The sequence below is a fragment of the Natator depressus genome, chromosome 10 (assembly GCF_965152275.1).
Source record: "Natator depressus isolate rNatDep1 chromosome 10, rNatDep2.hap1, whole genome shotgun sequence".
NCBI classification, from domain to species: domain Eukaryota; kingdom Metazoa; phylum Chordata; order Testudines; family Cheloniidae; genus Natator; species Natator depressus.
The window spans coordinates 32,612,185-32,630,312 of record NC_134243.1 but is presented as its reverse complement, the minus strand read 5'-3'; the positions used below and the strand labels follow the sequence as shown (position 1 = coordinate 32,630,312).

The window sequence follows — 18,128 nt, the reverse complement described above, 5'->3', positions numbered from 1 at the left end:
GTGCCTGATAGGTGTTTGATCTGCTAGCCCTTCTCATCAAGAGCCTGTCAGTCGAGAGATACTCATCTGAAGCTGTTACTCCTGGAACAGTCAAGGAGAGGAACATCTCATCCAGAAGAATGCACCTCTGACACTAAAAAAGGACCTGGGGCCTTGAAATCATATCCAGCCAGTGCTCCGGTGAGTGGAGACCCAACACCTAAGACCAGTATCAGTACTGGTGTTGGGTAATCCCTGGATTCCTAATCCACACCTGGCACCATTGGGAGTGTCAAAGACCAACCCTGCCTCCTCCACACTATGGCAAGGCAGGTCAGCGCATCAGTCAGAAGACTCCCGGCACCTATCTGCCTCCCCATAAAAGGAAAAATCTAAGAGGCTTAAGAAGAATCATATCCCTTCTGCCTCCTCCAGGAGCCAAACATTAAGCCATCTCCTACCGCAGGGGCTAATGTGGCAGGAATGCCTGCATGCTCAGTACCAAGCAAAGTCAAATCAACCCTGGTGCCAGAGTCCAAAACCAGGCAGTTTTACTAGACACTGAAGCCCTTGGTACCAGAACAAGCACTGGTGGTTGAATCAATTGTGATGCCAGCAGACAGCCTGTTGGCTTCAGTCACCATATCACTGGTAGCTTCTGTCATCGTCAAGATCACTACTTACAGCATATTCCTTCTCCTCTCTTGACCATGCTTTTTCTCCCTCCTCTAGGTAGAAACCATCCCCAGTTTCTTCTCCCTGTGCAACTGGGTCAGATGATGGGTCGCCTTCTCACCATATAGCTCCTCATCCTAGGGCCCTATCTCACCCTTCACATTCTGCTTGGCCCTCACCTTGGCCTACTCAACCCTATCAGCCTTTTCCTTTTAATATTCCCTCTTGGCAACACTTTAGAGATTGAAGCCCTCCCTCCAAAGCTTGCCCCTCTCACTCATCTATGCAGTGGTGAAGATCTAGCTCTGCTGCTGCTGCTTTTGACTTCTCATACTGAGATGTCCCTACCTAGACCTTCTTCAATAGCTAGGGAAGAGGTGGAAGAATACTTGATCAGCAGTTTCTAGATCCAGCCTCTCCAATGGACCTCTCATCTTCCTCTCCTGAGGCAGCAGTATCTTCAGCACAATTACTGGCCTCAGATGACTTTAAAGCCTTTCAGGATCTGCTATTCAGAATCACTGAGACACTGGAGATTGAGACTTCAGTGGTTCAACAGACAGGCCCACAGATTATTTGATACCCTCTGTCTAGAAATGCCCATTAACAAAGGCATATTGAAACCAGACAAAGCCCTCTGGCAAACCCCAACTAGACAACCCAAACTGCTGAATATGCAGAGCAGGCTGGATTGAGTTAAATCATAGAAGATTAGGGTTGGAAGAGACCTCAGGAGGTCATCCAGTCCAACCCATTGCTCACAGCAGGACCAACCCCAACTAAATCATCCCAGCCAGGGCTTTTCAAAGTCATTTAAATCTCTGATTTAAATCATGGTTTAAATTAGCAAGCAGGAAACCTTGATTTAAATAGTAATTTTAATCTTGTTTTGCATTTGTACTTTTTAGTTACTTTCCTAAAGAAATGTTAAATCTCATGGTTGGTATAACTATTAAAAATATAGTGCTTTTCAACCAAATATAGCCTTTACACAAAATTTGGTACTTTTTACTAACCAGGAGTATACACTATATCTATAGGCATTTATTTAAACAAAAAATAAAATGTAGCCATGGTAGGACAAGTAGCTGGAGGGAGCCACCTGGCATGCTTGTCTGTCCAAGACCATAAACATGTACTCAGGGTGGCTAGCCCATCCTGCTGCTGGGGCTGCATTCTGTTTTTAGCATGCTAACTTAGATGAGAACTAGCATGAATATGTCTCCACAAGCTGGGAACTACACCCCCAGGCTTGAAGTGTAGACATACCCTGTGGGGTCACATGTAACAAGTGCAGGTGTCATATGTTCATATGTAAATAAGATTTTCAAGATGAGTCCTTGTTCTAAGGTTTCGTTTCTCCCCTGTGACTTATCTCTGGATTCTCATTTTATTGACTAGGTGATGGGATTGTGAGTGACAATGAGGAGGAGAATCCACACCAGGAAGGTCCTGAGTCAATGGAACCACAGGGCAAGTTATCACAAATGCCCCAAAGGAATATTTCCCAGAGTCCTGAACAGGGCAAAGCCTGTGGCGGTCAACGCAGATCGGAACGGCATCTGCAAACTCTTCCAGGGAAGAGACAAAGTAAATCAACTGCATGTGAAAGAGCTTTCAGGAAACTGCCAGACATTGTCCAACAGGGAAATTCCATGAGGAGGAAATCAATAATGTGTGATGACTGTGGGAAAAGCTTCAGGGTGAGCTCAAACCTCAGACAGCACCAGAGAATCCACACTGGAGAGAAACCCTTTGGATGTGCCGAGTGTGGGGAAAATTTCCGACAACGATCACACCTTATTCAGCATCAAAGAATCCACACAGGGGAGAGACCCTATGAATGTTCTGAATGTGGGAAAAGCTTCAGTATGAGTTCAAAACTCATTCGGCATCAGATAATCCACACAGGAGAAAAACCCTATAAATGTGCCGAATGTGGCAAGAGCTTTAGTGGGAACTGGCAGCTAATCCAGCATCAGAGAATCCACACAGGAGAGAGACCCTACGAATGTGGTGACTGTGGGAAGACTTTCAGTGTGAGCTCAGCCCTTACTCGTCATCAGAGAACCCACACTGGAGAGAAACCTTATGAATGTGCCGAGTGCAGGAAAACCTTCAGTCAGAGCTCAGAGCTTATGAAACATCAAAGAGTCCACACAGGCGAGAAGCCCTATGAGTGTGCTGAGTGTGGGAAGAGCTTCAGTGTGAGCTCTGCCCTCATTCAGCATCGGAGATTCCACATGGGGGAAAGACCTTATGAATGTGCTGAGTGTGGGAAAAGCTTCACAGTGAGCTCACACCTCATTCAGCACCGGCGATTCCACACAGGGGAAAGGCCCTATGAATGTGCTGACTGTGGGAAAAGCTTCCTTTGGAGATCAGCCCTTCTTCGACATCGGAGAATCCACACAGGAGAGAGACCCTATGAATGCACTGAATGTGGGGAAAGCTTCCGTCAGAGTGCGCATCTTATCCAGCATCGCCGAATCCACACTGGGGAGAAACCCTATGAATGTGCCAACTGTGGGAAAGGCTTCACTGTGAGCTCTGCCCTTATTCGACATCAGAGAATCCATGTTGTGGGGGAGCCCTAAGAGCTGTCTGAAAATGGAGAAAACTTCATATCTGATATCCTTCCAGGGTCTCCCAGTGGATGGAAGCCAGTTGTGTTTCCACTTTGGCTCTTCCCTTTTCATAGTGAATGAAAAATGCCTTGCTGAGGATGGAGTGTAGGTGGTTGAGTTAGACAAAGAGGCAGTGTTGGTGCTGGAAGAAGAGTCATGTAGGGCCCTAGGGTGTAGGGAGAAATGCATGGTGGGAGCCAGAGGAAGGACCAGGAGGTGCTGGGGGGGGGTCATTTGGGTGATGGAAGGGGGGAGTATGTACTGTAATTAAGGGGAAGTGATTTTAGTCATTTTTAATAAATATATTTAAGAGGAATGAAAAAATGAGCACAGGGAGGGCACCAGACAATTTATAGTGGGAAATAAGTGGCGCATCTTCTAGCAGATTGAGCAGAAGGTGGAAAGTCAACACTCTTGGGTCCTATTCCCAATTCTGTCACAGACTTGTTTGGTAACTCTGGGCAGCTCACTTCCTCACTGTGCCTTCGTTCTCCCCGCCCCCCCCGCCCCGCCATCTGTAAAACGGAGACTATAATAATAATGATAATCACTCTCACAGGAGGATTTTATTATTTAATGTCTATATTAAAGTAGTGCCCAGAGGCATCATCAGGAATTGGGGCTATATTGTACTAGGTGGTGCACAATGAGGTTTGCACAGTTCCTGCCCGGAAGAGTTTACAATGTAAGAAACCAGCTTCCTTCTCTGGGATTCTGTAGCCCTTGTTACTGACAAGAATTTTTCTTGAAGTTATGAACTTTGAGGATTCTTTTTGTGAGTGCAGGGAGCATGGTTGTGTGTTTTTATTTGTGTGTGTGTTTTGAAATATGGATTTCACAGGGTATCTGAGTTTAATTTGAGTTTCAAAAAACATTATCTTTGTTTTTTTAAAGTTCTAATAAAAAGTTGTTTAAAATGATCTGTGTTTCCTGCTGTGTCAAGAGTCCCTACATCCTCTTTCCTTGATACTCAGCTAGCCCATTTTCTATCTCAAAGACCCCCTTGGAGGTTCTGGCTCTATAGACAGGGCTTATAGTTGCATCTCAATAGCTGGGCTCTGATTACATTCACCCACTTGTCTTTGTACAGGTCAGCAAACAACTGGGATTATTGGAGAAAACGTGTGACGTGTTAAAATCTAAAATTATTAGACAAATCATTTTAGTTTGATGTTTTATACTAGCCTCACCCACTTAGTCTGAACGGGAGCAAAAGGCATTGCCACCTTCTTTTACCCCCAAAAAATGTATTCAACCCCTCCCTCACCTCCCTCCCATAAATATCAAAACAAAAAACAAAAACCTGAAACCAATCAACTTAAAATGTGTTAATTTAAAAAAAACCACTCTAAGCTGATTTTTTATACTGAAAAGGGAGTAGTGACAGACTCCATAAAGGCCATTAGGACTAATGCTATTGATTTCACCTGGAAGGTGCTCAGATACTAGCATGGTGGGTGGCAGTATAAACCCTTATGGGTGTGTCTAAATGGGAGGGGTTTAGTCCGCATTAACTCAAGTTAGTCCAGTGTGAAAATGTCTGCGTATACACAACACAGTTCGTCACAGTGCATGAACGCCACATTTATCACAAGCTCTGGAATTCTCTTTCAAAGTGTATTGTTTGATGCAAATCAAGTTAGGTCCCTTGTTTGTCTGCACTGTTTTGGCAGTCTTCCAACTTATATCCCACACTGCTTTGTGGGTGTCCATTATTGACCTGTCTGTTTACCTGTGTGCCCTCCACTGCTCTGGGGTCAAGTTGACCAGATGTTCCTTCCTGCATTTAAAAACTGGCACAGGCCCAGAAGTTGCCCATTTGCTCCTGGATTTGACTATAGCAGCGTTGCTGTAATGCTATTTCAGAAACTTTGGAACATGCAATTTCTGTTATAAAGTGGGGACGCATTACTTGGGAGTAACAGAGGAGGAACTGGCACATGAAATTGCAAGTCCATTAGCAAGAATTTTTAATCAATCTGTAAACTCAGGGGTTGTACCGTATCAGTGGAGAATTGCTAACATAGTTTCTATTTTTAAGAAAGGTTAAAAAATCAATCCGGGTAACTACAGGCCTGTTAGTTTGACATCTGTATGCAAGGTCTTGGAAAAAATTTTGAAGGAGAAAGTAGTTAAGGACATTGAGGTCAATGGTAATTGGGACAAAATACAACATGGCTTTACAAAAGGTAGATCACGCCAAACCAAGCTGATCTCCTTCTTTGAGAAGGTAACAGATTTTTTTAGACAAAAGGAATGCAGTGGCTCTAATTTACCTCAATTTCAGTAAGGCATTTGATACGGTTCCACATGGAGAATTATTAGTTAAATTGGAAAGATGGGGATCAATATGAAAATTGAAAGGTGGATGAGGAACTGGTTAAAGGGGAGACTACAGCGGGTCACACTGAAAGGTGAACTGTCAGACTGGAAGGAGGTTACTAGTGGAGTTCCTCAGGGATCAGTTTTGGGACCAATCTTATTTAATCTTTTTATTACTGACCTTGGCACAAAAAGTGGGAGTGTGCTAATAAAGTTTGTGGATGACACAAAGCTGGGAGGTATTGCCAATACAGAGAAGGACCGGGATATCATACAGGAAGATCTGGATGACTTTGTAAACTGGAGTAATAGTAATAGGATGAAATTTAATAGTGAAAAGTGCAAGGTCATGCATTTAGGGATTAATAACAAGAATTTCTGTTTTAAGCTGGGGACGCATTACTTGGAAGTAACAGAGGAGGAGAAGAAGGACCTCAGAGTATTGGTTGATCACAGGATGACTGAGCCGCCAATGTGATATGGCCATGAAAAAAGCTAATGCGGTCTTGGGATGCATCAGGTGAGGTATTTCCAGTCGAGATAAGGAGGTGTTAGTACCGTTATACAAGGCACTGGTGAGACCTCATCTGGAATATTGTGTGTGCAGTTCTGGTCTCTCATGTTTAAGAAGGATGAATTCAAAATCAAACAGATACAGAGAAGGGCTACTAGGATGATCGGAGGAATGGAAAATCTGTTTTATGAAAGGAGAATCAATGAGCTTGGTTTGTTTAGCCTAACTAAAAGAAGGCTGAGGGGAGATATGATTGCTCTCTATAAATATATCAGAGGGATAAATACAATGGAGGGAGAAGAATTATTTAAGCTCAGTACCACTGTGGACACAAGAACAAATGGATATAACCTGGCCATCAGGAAGTTTAGACTTGAAATTAGTCAAAGGTTTCTAACCATCAGAGGAGTGAAGTTCTGGGAAGCAGTGGGGCAAAAGACATATCTGGCTTCGAGATTAAACTTGATAAATTTATGGAGGAGATGAGATGATGGGATAGCCTAATTTTGGCAATTAATTGATACTCGACCACTAGCGGTAGATATGCCCAATGGCCTCTGATGGGATGTTAGATATGGTGTGAGCTGAGTTATTACAGAGAATTCTTTCCTGGGTGTCTGGCTGGTGAGTCTTGCCCACATGCCACATGATCGCCATATTTGGAGTCGGGAAGGAATTTTCCCCCAGGGCAGATTGGCAGCAGCCCCGGGGGTTTTTCACCTTCCTCTGCAGCGTGGGGCACAGGTCACTTGCTGGAAGATTCTCTGCACCCTGAAGTCTTTAAACCACAATTTGAGGACTTCAGTAACTCAGACATAAGTTAGGTGTTTGTTACAGGAGTTGGTGGGTGAGATTCCTTGGCCTGCGTTTTGCAGGAGGTCAGACTAGATGATCATAATGGTCCCTTCTGACCTTAAAGTCTATGATTCTATTACTCTATGCCTTTTGGAGTGTTGAGACCTCATAGCCATCTGGGGAGAAGTGTTGGTGCAACTATCTTATGTGGCAAGTCACTGGAATAAAGATCTTTTTGTGGATGTGGCTAAGGAGATGTCTGCAAGGGGTTACAACTGGGTGCCTACCAATGCTGAGCAAACAGCTCAGGGGTATTTACACTAAAACCAGGGTGTGACATTCTATACCTTGGGGGAGCATCCTGGAACCCCCATATTCCTCATTTTTATATTATCGTGATCTTACATCTAAAGCATGCCTTGAAAAGTATCGGAGAAAGGTTATGATCTGCTGAAAGTCATTTCTCTATCTATATATGTGTATCATTAATGCATATGAAGTTATGAGAATTGTGTTATATGATGGTCACTAAAATGTGCTGTAAACTGGGGACTCAGCCAGACATTAGCTCCCCAGAGGCAACCATAAGGAAAGTAGCCAGCACCGAGGTGGGAGTGTCAATCAACCCTTCAATTACCATTGTCCAGCAAAGGAGCTACGATGCAATGACTCACCTGCATGAGGCCACACTAGGGGAATTGCTCAACCTTGCCTGGAGACTCAGCAATGCCCATCAGACATGCCTGGACTTGTATTTTCCAAGCACATGGACTGAGGGTATAAAACAGACACAGTGACCACATGCTTGGCCTTTTCTCCTGCCCCCGCCTATGCTGCAAACAACAAAGACACCAAGAAGAAGGCTGAAAACTCCAACAAAGGAGACTGGCCCAGATTTAAGGGACAAATCTGTATATTAAGGACTGCAATATCCAATGGGGCGAGAAAAACTGCTTAATCTAGATGTTGCCAAGTCTAATAGAGTTGAGAGTTTAGCCTGCGTGCTTATATTTTATTTCTTTTGATAACTAACTCTGACCTTTTTGCTTATCACTTAATATCACTTAAAATCTATCTTTTGTAATCAATACACTTCTTTAATTGTTTATCTTTACCAGTGAGTTTGCCTTGAAATGTGTGGTAAATCCACTTAGGTTTTACAAAGGCTGGTGTATATCCACTTTCCATTGATGAAGTGGTGAACCAATTAATAAATCTGCATTGCTCGTCTTCAGCAGTGCAAGATGATATATATCTAAGGTACAGTGCTGGGGGGATTTGGTTCTGGTGCCTTTCTCTGTGTGATTCATGAGTGGCTCTGGGAGCATTCATGCAATATAGCTGGGTGTGGGGTTCTACATGCTGTTGTGCTGCTTGATCACAGCACCTGGAGGGGTTTGCTGCTGGTCATTAGCAAGGCATTGTGAGAGACAGCCGAGGCTGGAGAGAGTTCAGGGGGCACAGTAGTCCCACAGTCCCAGGCTGCACCCTGGGGATCCCGTCACACAGGGATGGCAGGAAATAGTGTGGATGTGGACATATAGTGTGTCCATTTTGGGGGAGCTGGACAAGATTTTATGCAATTACATCACTACTGAACCCAAGGAGGTTGTAGACCCTGTGACCCAAAAGCCCCTCAAAGCAGAAAGTCATTGGAGGAGGGACACAATGAAGATAAGGTGAAGAGATCTCCCTGGAAACCCAGGATTTCCTCAGGTCAGGACCCTCAGGGCAGCCCTGTAGGCTGTGAGGCCAATTCCCAGTCAGAAACCCAGGCCGGGACTCTGGAGGCAGATCCTATAGAGGGAACCTCGGCAAGTAAGTGTCTATCTTCATCATATATTAATATACTATGCTGCTGTGGTACCTTCTGTTCTGTCCCACAGCCACAGCCATTTTTCACAGATGTGAAGTAGAAGGCTTTCTGAGTCTCCAGCCCTCACCTCCCTCCCTCAGCCAACTCTCACGCACACCCCCTCCCTCCTGCATATACATTTTCATAATGGTGGCTCCTCTTGCTGAACAGTTGGCTTCTGTCACATCCTAGAGTCCTGATCATCAAATGTTTGCAAGACCATGCAACGGAGGGCACATACCGATTTACCTATTTTCCTTTCCCTTCCTGCCTCTGTCTGCCCAGTGAACCACCCCCACCCCACTCCCCAACCCTGTTTGTCTGCTCAAAATGTCAGCCAGCAGCATAGGGCAGCTACAACCTCTACCCCACCTCCCCTCTTCTCCCACAGCATAGTCTAACAATGAAAACATGCAATTCTGGGAAATTCAACCGTTTACGTGAAGTAGACATGGGCATTGCGTAGCCGTACAGATACTAAGACTACAACTCCCTATAGCAACTCTTTTAATGGCTTTTCACACACTTGCATAAAGAAAGCCTGGGAACAGTGAATGCTTCAGTCAGTAAGTGCAAAACCCTCTCTGTTTTTCTCTTCACTTTCACCATGTCTGCAGGAGAGAGAAAGCAGAATCTGAGGCTGAGAAATTGCTCAGTTTTGGTCTGAAAATTATGAGGGATAGCTGCATGAACATTCTTCCCAGTATAACTCGCAATTTCCTTCCACTCCTGCAGCACTTCGGGGAGAGGACTGTAATGGGGTGTACAGACGGGGAAGGAGAGTCTCTCCTCTTTACGAGCAAGCAGCTTGATCACAACCCACTATGATATGGGGCATTGCAGGTTGGTACACTCCCACTGCAGCTCTGGAGCTATTTCAACACATATTTCAAAAAAGATCACCTTTGTCATCCTGAAATTCTCTTGTCACTATTGTTCATCCTAGGTCTGCAGTGCAATCCTTTCCCACCAATCAATGTTGCTTTCCCAAGTCCAGAAACAGCATTGTACCATGTGAAACTGCCCCAGGAACCACGCTTGTAGTAGCAGTTGCTTGGTGTTACCCTCCCCACCCCCCTTCATCATCCTTGTCCTGCTTCCTCCACCACCACTGAAGCGGTTGCTGCTGTTTCTCTAGGAGCTGCTGCCACATCATCTGCTTGGTGGGCTAGCCGTAGATGGGTCAGGAGTCCCAGGGGATCTGTCAGGGGGCGAGAAGCGGGGGAGGGGAAGGGGGATAGGAGGTGGGGGCCGGGCCTCGCCTGGCTTTTTTGGGGAGACACAGCCTCCCCTAACCGGCCCTCCATACAATTTTGGAAACCCGATGTGGCCCTCAGGCCAAAAAATATGCCCGCCCCTGTGCTATATGCATCCCATAATGTGCAGTGAGAAAAATCCTTGTATGCACACAGCTCAGCAGCAAAGCAAAGGATCATGGGATATCCCCTAAGACTCATGCTGCATGCTTATTACGCAGCAGACCCCCACCGTGTGCACGCCATAATGTAAACTGAAGTGGGTACACCCATTCTGTAGGCATGCTATTAGTGTTGTTTTCTTATTGTGTGTTACCTAAAGCTTGCCAAATAGCTGCTGATTAAATCCCCTGTGTAGACAAACCCTAAAATAGAAACAGAACTGTCCTGTCCAGGAAATTTCTCTAAGATCGCTTTGGGAGAAAGAAAGGGTTGGGAGCTGTGGTGACATAAGAATGGCCATACTGGGTCTTCCAATAGTGGCCAATGCCAGGTGCTTCAGAGGGAATTAACAGAACAGGTCATCATCAAGTGATCCATTCCCCTGTCACCCATTCCCAGCTTCTGGAAAACAAAGGCTAGGGACACCATCCCTAATAGCCATTGATGGACCTATCCTCCATGAATTTATCTAGTTCTTTTTTGAATTGTTATAACTTGGCCTTCACAACATCCTCTGGCAAAGAGTTCCATAGGTTGACTGTGTGATGTGTGAAGAAATACTTCCTTTTGTTTGTTTTAAACGTGCTGCCTATTAATTTCATTTAGTGACCCCTAGTTCTTGTGTTGTGAGAAGGAATAAATAACACTTCCTTATTTACTTTCTCCAAACCAGTCATTATTCTATAGGTGACAGAGGATTAATCCAAAGGGGCCTAGGGAGACTGGAAATATGGTCAGAAGATTACAAAACAGTAATGAATTTGGGGGGAAATGTAAAATTTTAATGGTGAATCAGAAAAACAGCTATTCAGTGGGAGGTGAAATGTGCAGAAGAAGCAATGGGCAAAAGAGACCTAGAGTTGGGAATGAGCAGCAAACTTGCTATATTTATAATGAGATATAGGGTCAGCATATGCAAAAGGCATATAGCATGAAGAGGAAACCAGCTACTCCTTTCTCTGTGTTCCCTTCTGAAGTTTTGAGGAGAAGGGATGTGATGGGAGATTCAAGTGAGGATCACTGCTGGGACAGTGTTTCTTCTTCCTGAAAAGGCGTTTGTGTAGGTGGCGGGCGTGCCTGGTGCACCTTTCCCTGCAAGGAGGTTAGAGGTGCAATTACGAGTGAGGAGAGAAAGGGCTTGCCATATACTTTGTACCAAGGCTGTGTTTACGATGCTTCTTTTGATGGGATAGGAGACGGGTGTTGATCTGAATGTAGCATTGTGGTCCTTAGAGTTCCTATGCCAGATTATTTGTGGTGGTGTGGAGAGGGTGGTCTGGAGGAAGTGGATGTAGTATGTATCACCAGGAGAACCAGTGAGCAAGCTGACATGTTAATGAAGTCAACTAGCAGTGAAGCAAGAAAGGAGGTCTCAGGAAGTGGGGGCTATCACTGTGCTCATCTGACACTAGTGTGTTATCTCCCCTAAAATGGCTGAAAGCACCAGAATGGGGGTGCCAGATCCTTCATTTCCCCTGTCCTCCCCAACTCTTTTTTTTTTTTGGTAGCAGCAACAGGAATGAGAATTTGTCATTCCCTGTCCTGCTACAGGGAGGTCCCATCCCTCTGTCCTGAGCAGGAACATAGAGGTATCTGCCTACAGCTAGGAGGGGGTCAGTAAAATGGGGGAAAGTCCTGGCACAGGGTTAGAGGGTAGAATGTATTGGCTGTAGTGTTCCCTCTGACAAGAAATGTCGCCCCAAACAGTCTGACAGCAGTAGTCTTTCCATAGTCAAGGTTGAATCCTGATTTTTAAACCCTCTTCACCACAACTTCCCCCTCAAAAAAAATGGGATCCCATTGAAATGTCACTCGCCCTATCTCATCCCGGAGCAGAGTTTGCTGTGAAGTTTGGTAAAAGTCAGAAATGGTGTTTCAAATAGCAGAGGTTCTCACAACGTCCCTGTTCACCCTGCAACAACCCCCTGGCTTTCTCAGGCTCATCTGAACTCTAGCCCATCCAACTGGTGTTGTTTAGAAGGCCTTTGAGGGAAAGGGGCCTCAGGCTGTGTTTCTGGGGTGCGTGGGATGGATTGCAGCAGTACAACACTATAGGGAACTAGATATACATGTCTACAGCCTGACACCTACTGGCTTTGCTGAGCCATGCGGATGGGGGTGGGCTTTATGGATTTGTTGGAGGGAAATGCTACAGCACCTGAAGAGTAAACAAGCCAGTGGGATGAGCCATCTGATCCCTGGGGGAATGTCTCATCGTGGAAAGATGTGTCCTTGTCAGAATTTTACCTCAGTTTTTTTTTAACTGAAGCCTCCAATCTCTCCCGTGCTCTCACCTCTGAGAATCCCTATGGCTAATTTCTGATTTTTATGTCAGAAAAAAAAACACTGAATTATGTGAAATTCTCTAGAATTTATCCATGGACAGCCCCACAGGGAAATGGAACTTTCCACCTGTCTCTTACAATAGCATGTTCTGGCTGCTCAGGCAGTGGCTGAATCAGAGCAGAGGGGGAGCTGGGGTGGAACGTTTCTCTTGCTTTAAAGCAATTGAATTAATGCAAGCACCAATTTCTCCCTTTGATCCCAAACAGAAAGTGGCCTACCCTCCTTTCCTAGTATTGACTGTATAGGCGGGGCATAGAAACGGGATAGGCAGAATATACAATGGAAAACTTGATACTCACAAGTGACAATGGCCTGTTTGAATGTAACTCAGGAATAAAAAAAGTACACCAAATAGACACTACAGTGGTGGGGACACATAAATTCCTGGATTAATAAGAGGAGGTTGTTCTTGGGGCGGAGGTGCATACTTAATTGCTGGAGTAGGGGGAAGGCTGAGCTAGGATGCAGAATTAATTAAGTAGAATATGAGTCTGGGGAGAAGCTGTGAATTCTCTGTGCCATCAGGCAGTGTTTTAGACAACCTTTTATGATTTGATCTCAGCTGGGTCTTGTAGTGGAGAGCTCCTGCAACAGGGGCCCAAATCCCCTTGTCCTATACTAGTGATAACTCAGACTGCGGCTCGCGAGCAGAAATTGGTTCTTTAATGTGTCTCCTTTGGCTCTTTGCAGCACGTGATATTAAAACAGTGTGTGATTTAATTACAGTCGAACCTCTGCATTATGTACACCAGAATTACAAACTGACCGGTCAACCACACACCTCCTTTGGAGCCAGAAGTACGCAGTCAGGCAGCAGAGATGAAATAAAAAAGCAAATACTGTACAGCACAGTACTGTGTTAAATGTAAACTACTAAAAAATAAAGGGAAAGTCTAAAGAAAGTTGACAAAGTAAGGAGACTGTTTCTGTGCTTGTTTCATTTAAATTGAGATGGTTAAATCATCATTTTTCTTCTGCATAGTAAAGTTTCAAAGCTGTAGTAAGTCAATGTTCAGTTGTAAACTTTTGAAAGAGCCACCATAACATTTTGTTCAGAGTTACAAACGTTTCAGAGCTACAAACACCCTCCATTCCCGAGGTATTTTTCCCTCTGAGGTTCTACAGTATTAACCAATCAAGTGCCCATCTTTAAAAAAGAAAAGAAGGAGAACCTGGGGAACTACAAACCGGTCAGCCTCACCTCAGTCCCTGGAAAAATCGTGGAGCAGGTCCTCAAGGAATCCATTTTGAAGCACTTGGAAGAGCGGAAGGTGATCAGGAACAGTCAACATGGATTCACCAAGGGCAAGTCATGCCTGACCAACCTGATTGCCTTCTATGATGGGATAACTGGCTCTGTGGATATGGGGAAAGTGGTGGATGTGATATCTTGACTTTAGCAAAGCTTTTGATATGGTCTCCCACAGTATTCTTGCCAGCAAGTTAAAAAAGTATGGACTGGATGAATGGACTACAAGGTGGATAGAAAGCTGGCTAGATTGTTGTGCTCAACAGGTAGTGATCAACAGCTCGATGTCTACTTGGCAGCTGGTATCAAGTGGAATACGCTAGGGGTCAGTCCTAGGGCTGGTTTTGTTCAACATCTTTATTAATGATCTGGATGATGGGATGGATTTCATCCTCAGCAAGTTCACAGAGGACACTAAGCTGGGGGGAGAGATAGATATGCTGGACGGTAGGGGTAGGGTCCAGAGTGACCTAGACAAATTGGAGGATTGGGCCAAAAGAAATCTGATGAGGTTCAACAAGCACAAGTGCAGAGTCCTGCACTTAGGATGGAAGACTCCCATACACCACTACAGGCTAGGGACCGACTGTCTAAGCGACAGTTCTGCAGAAAAGGACCTGGGGATTACAGTGGATGAGAAGCTGGATATGAGTCAGCAGTGTGCCCTTGTTGCCAAGAAGGCTAACGGCATATTGGGCTGTATTAGTAGGAGCACTGCCAGCAGATCGAGGGAAGTGATTATTCCCCTCTATTCCACACTGGTGAGGCAACATCTTGAGTATTGCGTCCAGTTTTGGGCCCCCCACTACAGAAAGGATGTGGACAAATTGGAGAGAGTCCAGCGTAGGGCAATGAAAATGATCAGGGGGCTGGGGCACATGACTTATGAGGAGAGGCTGAGGGAACTGGGCTTGTTTAGTTTGCAGAAGAGAAAAGTGAGGGGGGATTTGATAGCAGCCTTCAACTATCTGAAAGGGTGTTCCAAAGAGGATGGAGCTAGGCTGTTCTCAGTGGTGGCAGATGGCAGAACAAGGAGCAATGGTCTTAAGTTGAAGTGTGGGAGGTCTAGGTGGAATATTAGGAAACACTATTTCACTAGGAGGGTGGTGAAGCATTGGAATGGGTTACCTAGGGCGGTGGTGGAATCTCCATCCTTAGAGGTTTTTAAGGCCCAGCTTGACAAAGCCTTGGCTGGGATGATTTAGTTGGTGTTGGTCCTGCTTTGAGCAGGGAGTTGGACTAGAAGACCTCCTGAGGTCTCTTCCAACCCTAATCTTCTATGATTCTATGAAGAAAGTTATTAACCAATCAGAATGCTTTTACTGTTATTAACCAATTAAGTTGTCAACTTGCACTGTTATTAACTTAGTTGCTGTGAATATAATATATAAATATTTCCGGGGGCATACTGTTTTTAAATATGAATAATACTGTAACCCTGCTGCCTGTCAGAGTTGGCAGCAACAAGGGACGGGTTCAGTATTTAGGGGTTCCTTTTCAATAACACAATGCAAAACGGGCTCAAGCCCCTGCCCAATGACCTTGGATAATTACGTACCACCCCCCTGGGTGCCTCTAAGAGGCAATACTTCCCCTCTTGCAAGCACAGAGTCTGAGTGTAGCAAAAGCCTTTTAATAAAGGAGGGAAACAATGCAGCATTAGGTTCAGGAAACGCAATAAACAGGATTCATAACACAAACCATGAGCAAAAGACCCACCGCCAAGTAAGTTGGGCAGTGTCCTTTTCCACTCAGGGTCTTAAGTCCAGCAACCCAAAAGTCCCCCCACTCACAGATGCTGTCCTTGGTCAGTGCAGCCCTAGAGTTCAGAAGTTCATTGGTAGAGTTCACCTCCCAGCCTGGGTGGAGGTATGGAGGCACCTTACACTCTCCGCTGTTCGGCCCTCGACAGCTGATTGCCACACCTGTCTGTGGGGTGCTGCTCCCGTCCTCTCCGCCAGCTGTTTCGCTAGCCGTGCCTCTCCGCCAGCCATCCTGCTAGCCGCGCCTCTCCGCCAGCTGCTCAGTTGGCTGTGTGTCTCCACTAGCCATCCAGCTTCCCAAGCCTCTCCGCCAGCCGTCCCGCTAGCCATGCCTCTCTGCCAGCTGTCCTGCTAGCCGCGCCTCTCCACGAGCCACCCAGCTGGCTGCACTTCTCCACTAGCCGTCCTGCTAGCAGCTCACCAATATGCCTTCAGGCCCCCGCTACTTAACACAGCTCTCTGTGATTTCAACTCTCAGTGGTTTCAGCTGTTAGTAGGGGAGCCTCACTGCTGGTGCACCTGGATAGTCTTCTTGCATCAGAACCACTAGCCCAGAGTAGGTCTAATGCTTAGACCTAGGTATCAGTGATTTCAGCTCTGCAGCATGTAACAAGACTCTTACTTGAGTCTAATTAGCTCTATTATTACACAGTGGAGAGAGGAAGGATCAAGGTGGTGTTTAGAAACCTTAAAAGGGGCCCATGCTACCAGGTACAAATACCTATCCCCAACCTCTCTCAATTCACTGGGCTTTGGAACCCATGCCCCTTGCCTAGTGAGTGCTGCTTATTTGAGGGTGAGTCCCTTAGTCATAAAATGCCAAGTACAGTTCTACTGTCCTTGATTCACGTAACCGGGATAACAACCCTTTATTACTCCTGCCCCAATAAGGGTGCTAGGCAGGTTGGGTATGCCCATGCAAAAGAGATCAGCCCCTGAAGTCCTTTTCCATAGCTCACCACCAGATGTCAAGGGAGAGCTCATTCTGGCTGCTTACATTACTATAGTAAATGAAACAATGAATTCACACTACTGAGGTCTGAGTACCGTTCTATACATTTGGGAGAATGGGCAGCTGTGAAATTGTTGCACACACTGGGGGTGGGCAGGAGGAATTCAAACATCAAAAGATAGACCAAAGCATGATATAATATTTTTTTAAGTCTCTTGATTTTTTGGGGTCTGACTCATGATTCTGAACTTTTGAGGGTGTTAATACTGTGGTTACTCCCACTGCCCTGCTATGTTGGGCTCACTGCACAGCCAATGTTGTCTACTCAGTGAATGAAACAGTGGCCTCTGGTGACTAACAGGGTATCTGCTGGCACTTGAAAAATTTTGACTGTAGCTGATCATGTCACTAAGCTACATTTAGAAATGCCCCAAAATAGGAATGCTTGGGATAATATAACAGGTACTGGCATAATAAAATCATAGGACTGGAAGGGACCTCGAGAGGTCATCTAGTCCAGTTTCCTGCACTCATGGCAGGACTAAGTATTATCTAGACCATTCTTGACAGGTGTTAGTCTAACCTACTATTAAAAATCTCCAATGATGGGGATTCCACAACCTCCCTAGGCAATTTATTCCAGTATTTAACTACCCTGACAGTTAGGAAGTTTCTCCTAATGTCCACCCAAAACCTCCCTTGCTGCATTTAAGCCCAGTGCTTCTTGTCCTATCCTCAGAGGTTAAGAAGAACAATTATTCTCCCTCCTCCTTGTAACAACCTTTTATGTATTTGAAAACTGTTATAATGTCCCCTCTCAGTCTTCTCTTTTCCAGACTAAACAAACCCAATTTTTTCAATCTTCCTTCACAGGTCATGTTGTCTAGACCTTTAATCATTTTTGCTGCTCTTCTCTGGGCTTTCTCCAATTTGTCCACCTCTTTCCTGAAATGTGGCACCCAGAACTGGACACAATACTCCAGTTGAGGCCTAATCAGCATGGAGTAGAGCAGAAGAATTACTTCTCATGTCTTGCTTACAACACTCCTGTTAATACATCCCAGAATCATGTTTGCTTTTTTTGCAACAGTGTTACACTGTTGACTCATATTTCGTTTGTGTTCCACTGTGGCCCCCAGATCCCTTTCCACGGTACTCCTTCCTAGGCAGTCATTTCCCATTTACTGAAGTATTACCTTAAATCTTGTCAGTCTCTACCATTGTGTCACTGGAGAGCTTTACCGAGAATGCTCCCCAGCTTCCTAAGACAGATTTAAAGAACAGAACCTATATTTAACAAATTACAACAGAAAAGATCCAGCTGAGAAAGTAGTTTCAGCACTCATCCAGATCTGGTCATCATCTGGTTTTGAGAGGTGGGTTTTTGTTTGGTGGATTTGTCTAGATCAGCGGTTGGCAACCTTTCAGAAGTGGTGTGCTGAGTCTTCATTTATTCGCTCAAATTTAAGGTTTTGTGTGCCAGTAATAAGAATCCATGTGATCCATGCTGAGCTGTGCCCCCTCTTGGCCCTGTCTGCACCCCTCACTGCCCTAGGCTGGGGGCAGAGGGCCATAGCTGGGGGAAGCTGCAGAGCCCCAGGCCGGCAGCCGGGACCCCAGGCCAGCAGCAGAG

At 45.3% G+C, this 18,128-nt stretch overlaps 2 protein-coding genes across 6 annotated transcripts in view; both read left to right on the top strand.

The window, feature by feature from the left end:
- The window catches only part of HMOX2 (heme oxygenase 2), a 93,923-nt gene that overhangs the window by 24,264 nt on the left and 51,531 nt on the right, over nucleotides 1-18,128 (top strand). The gene's annotated exons all lie outside the window — the stretch shown is intronic.
- Nucleotides 1-18,128, top strand: part of LOC141994999 (uncharacterized) — a 58,517-nt gene that overhangs the window by 26,843 nt on the left and 13,546 nt on the right. For 4 of the 5 annotated variants that reach the window (XM_074965667.1, XM_074965669.1, XM_074965670.1 and 1 more), the window contains one exon: nucleotides 2,056-3,519. In XM_074965667.1, the coding sequence (XP_074821768.1) occupies nucleotides 2,056-3,251 (1,196 nt within the window). In that variant the 3' untranslated portion in view covers nucleotides 3,252-3,519. Of the gene's footprint in view, nucleotides 1-2,055; nucleotides 3,520-13,021; nucleotides 13,036-18,128 lie in introns of those variants that run through there. The other variant, XM_074965671.1, reaches the window with a different exon arrangement.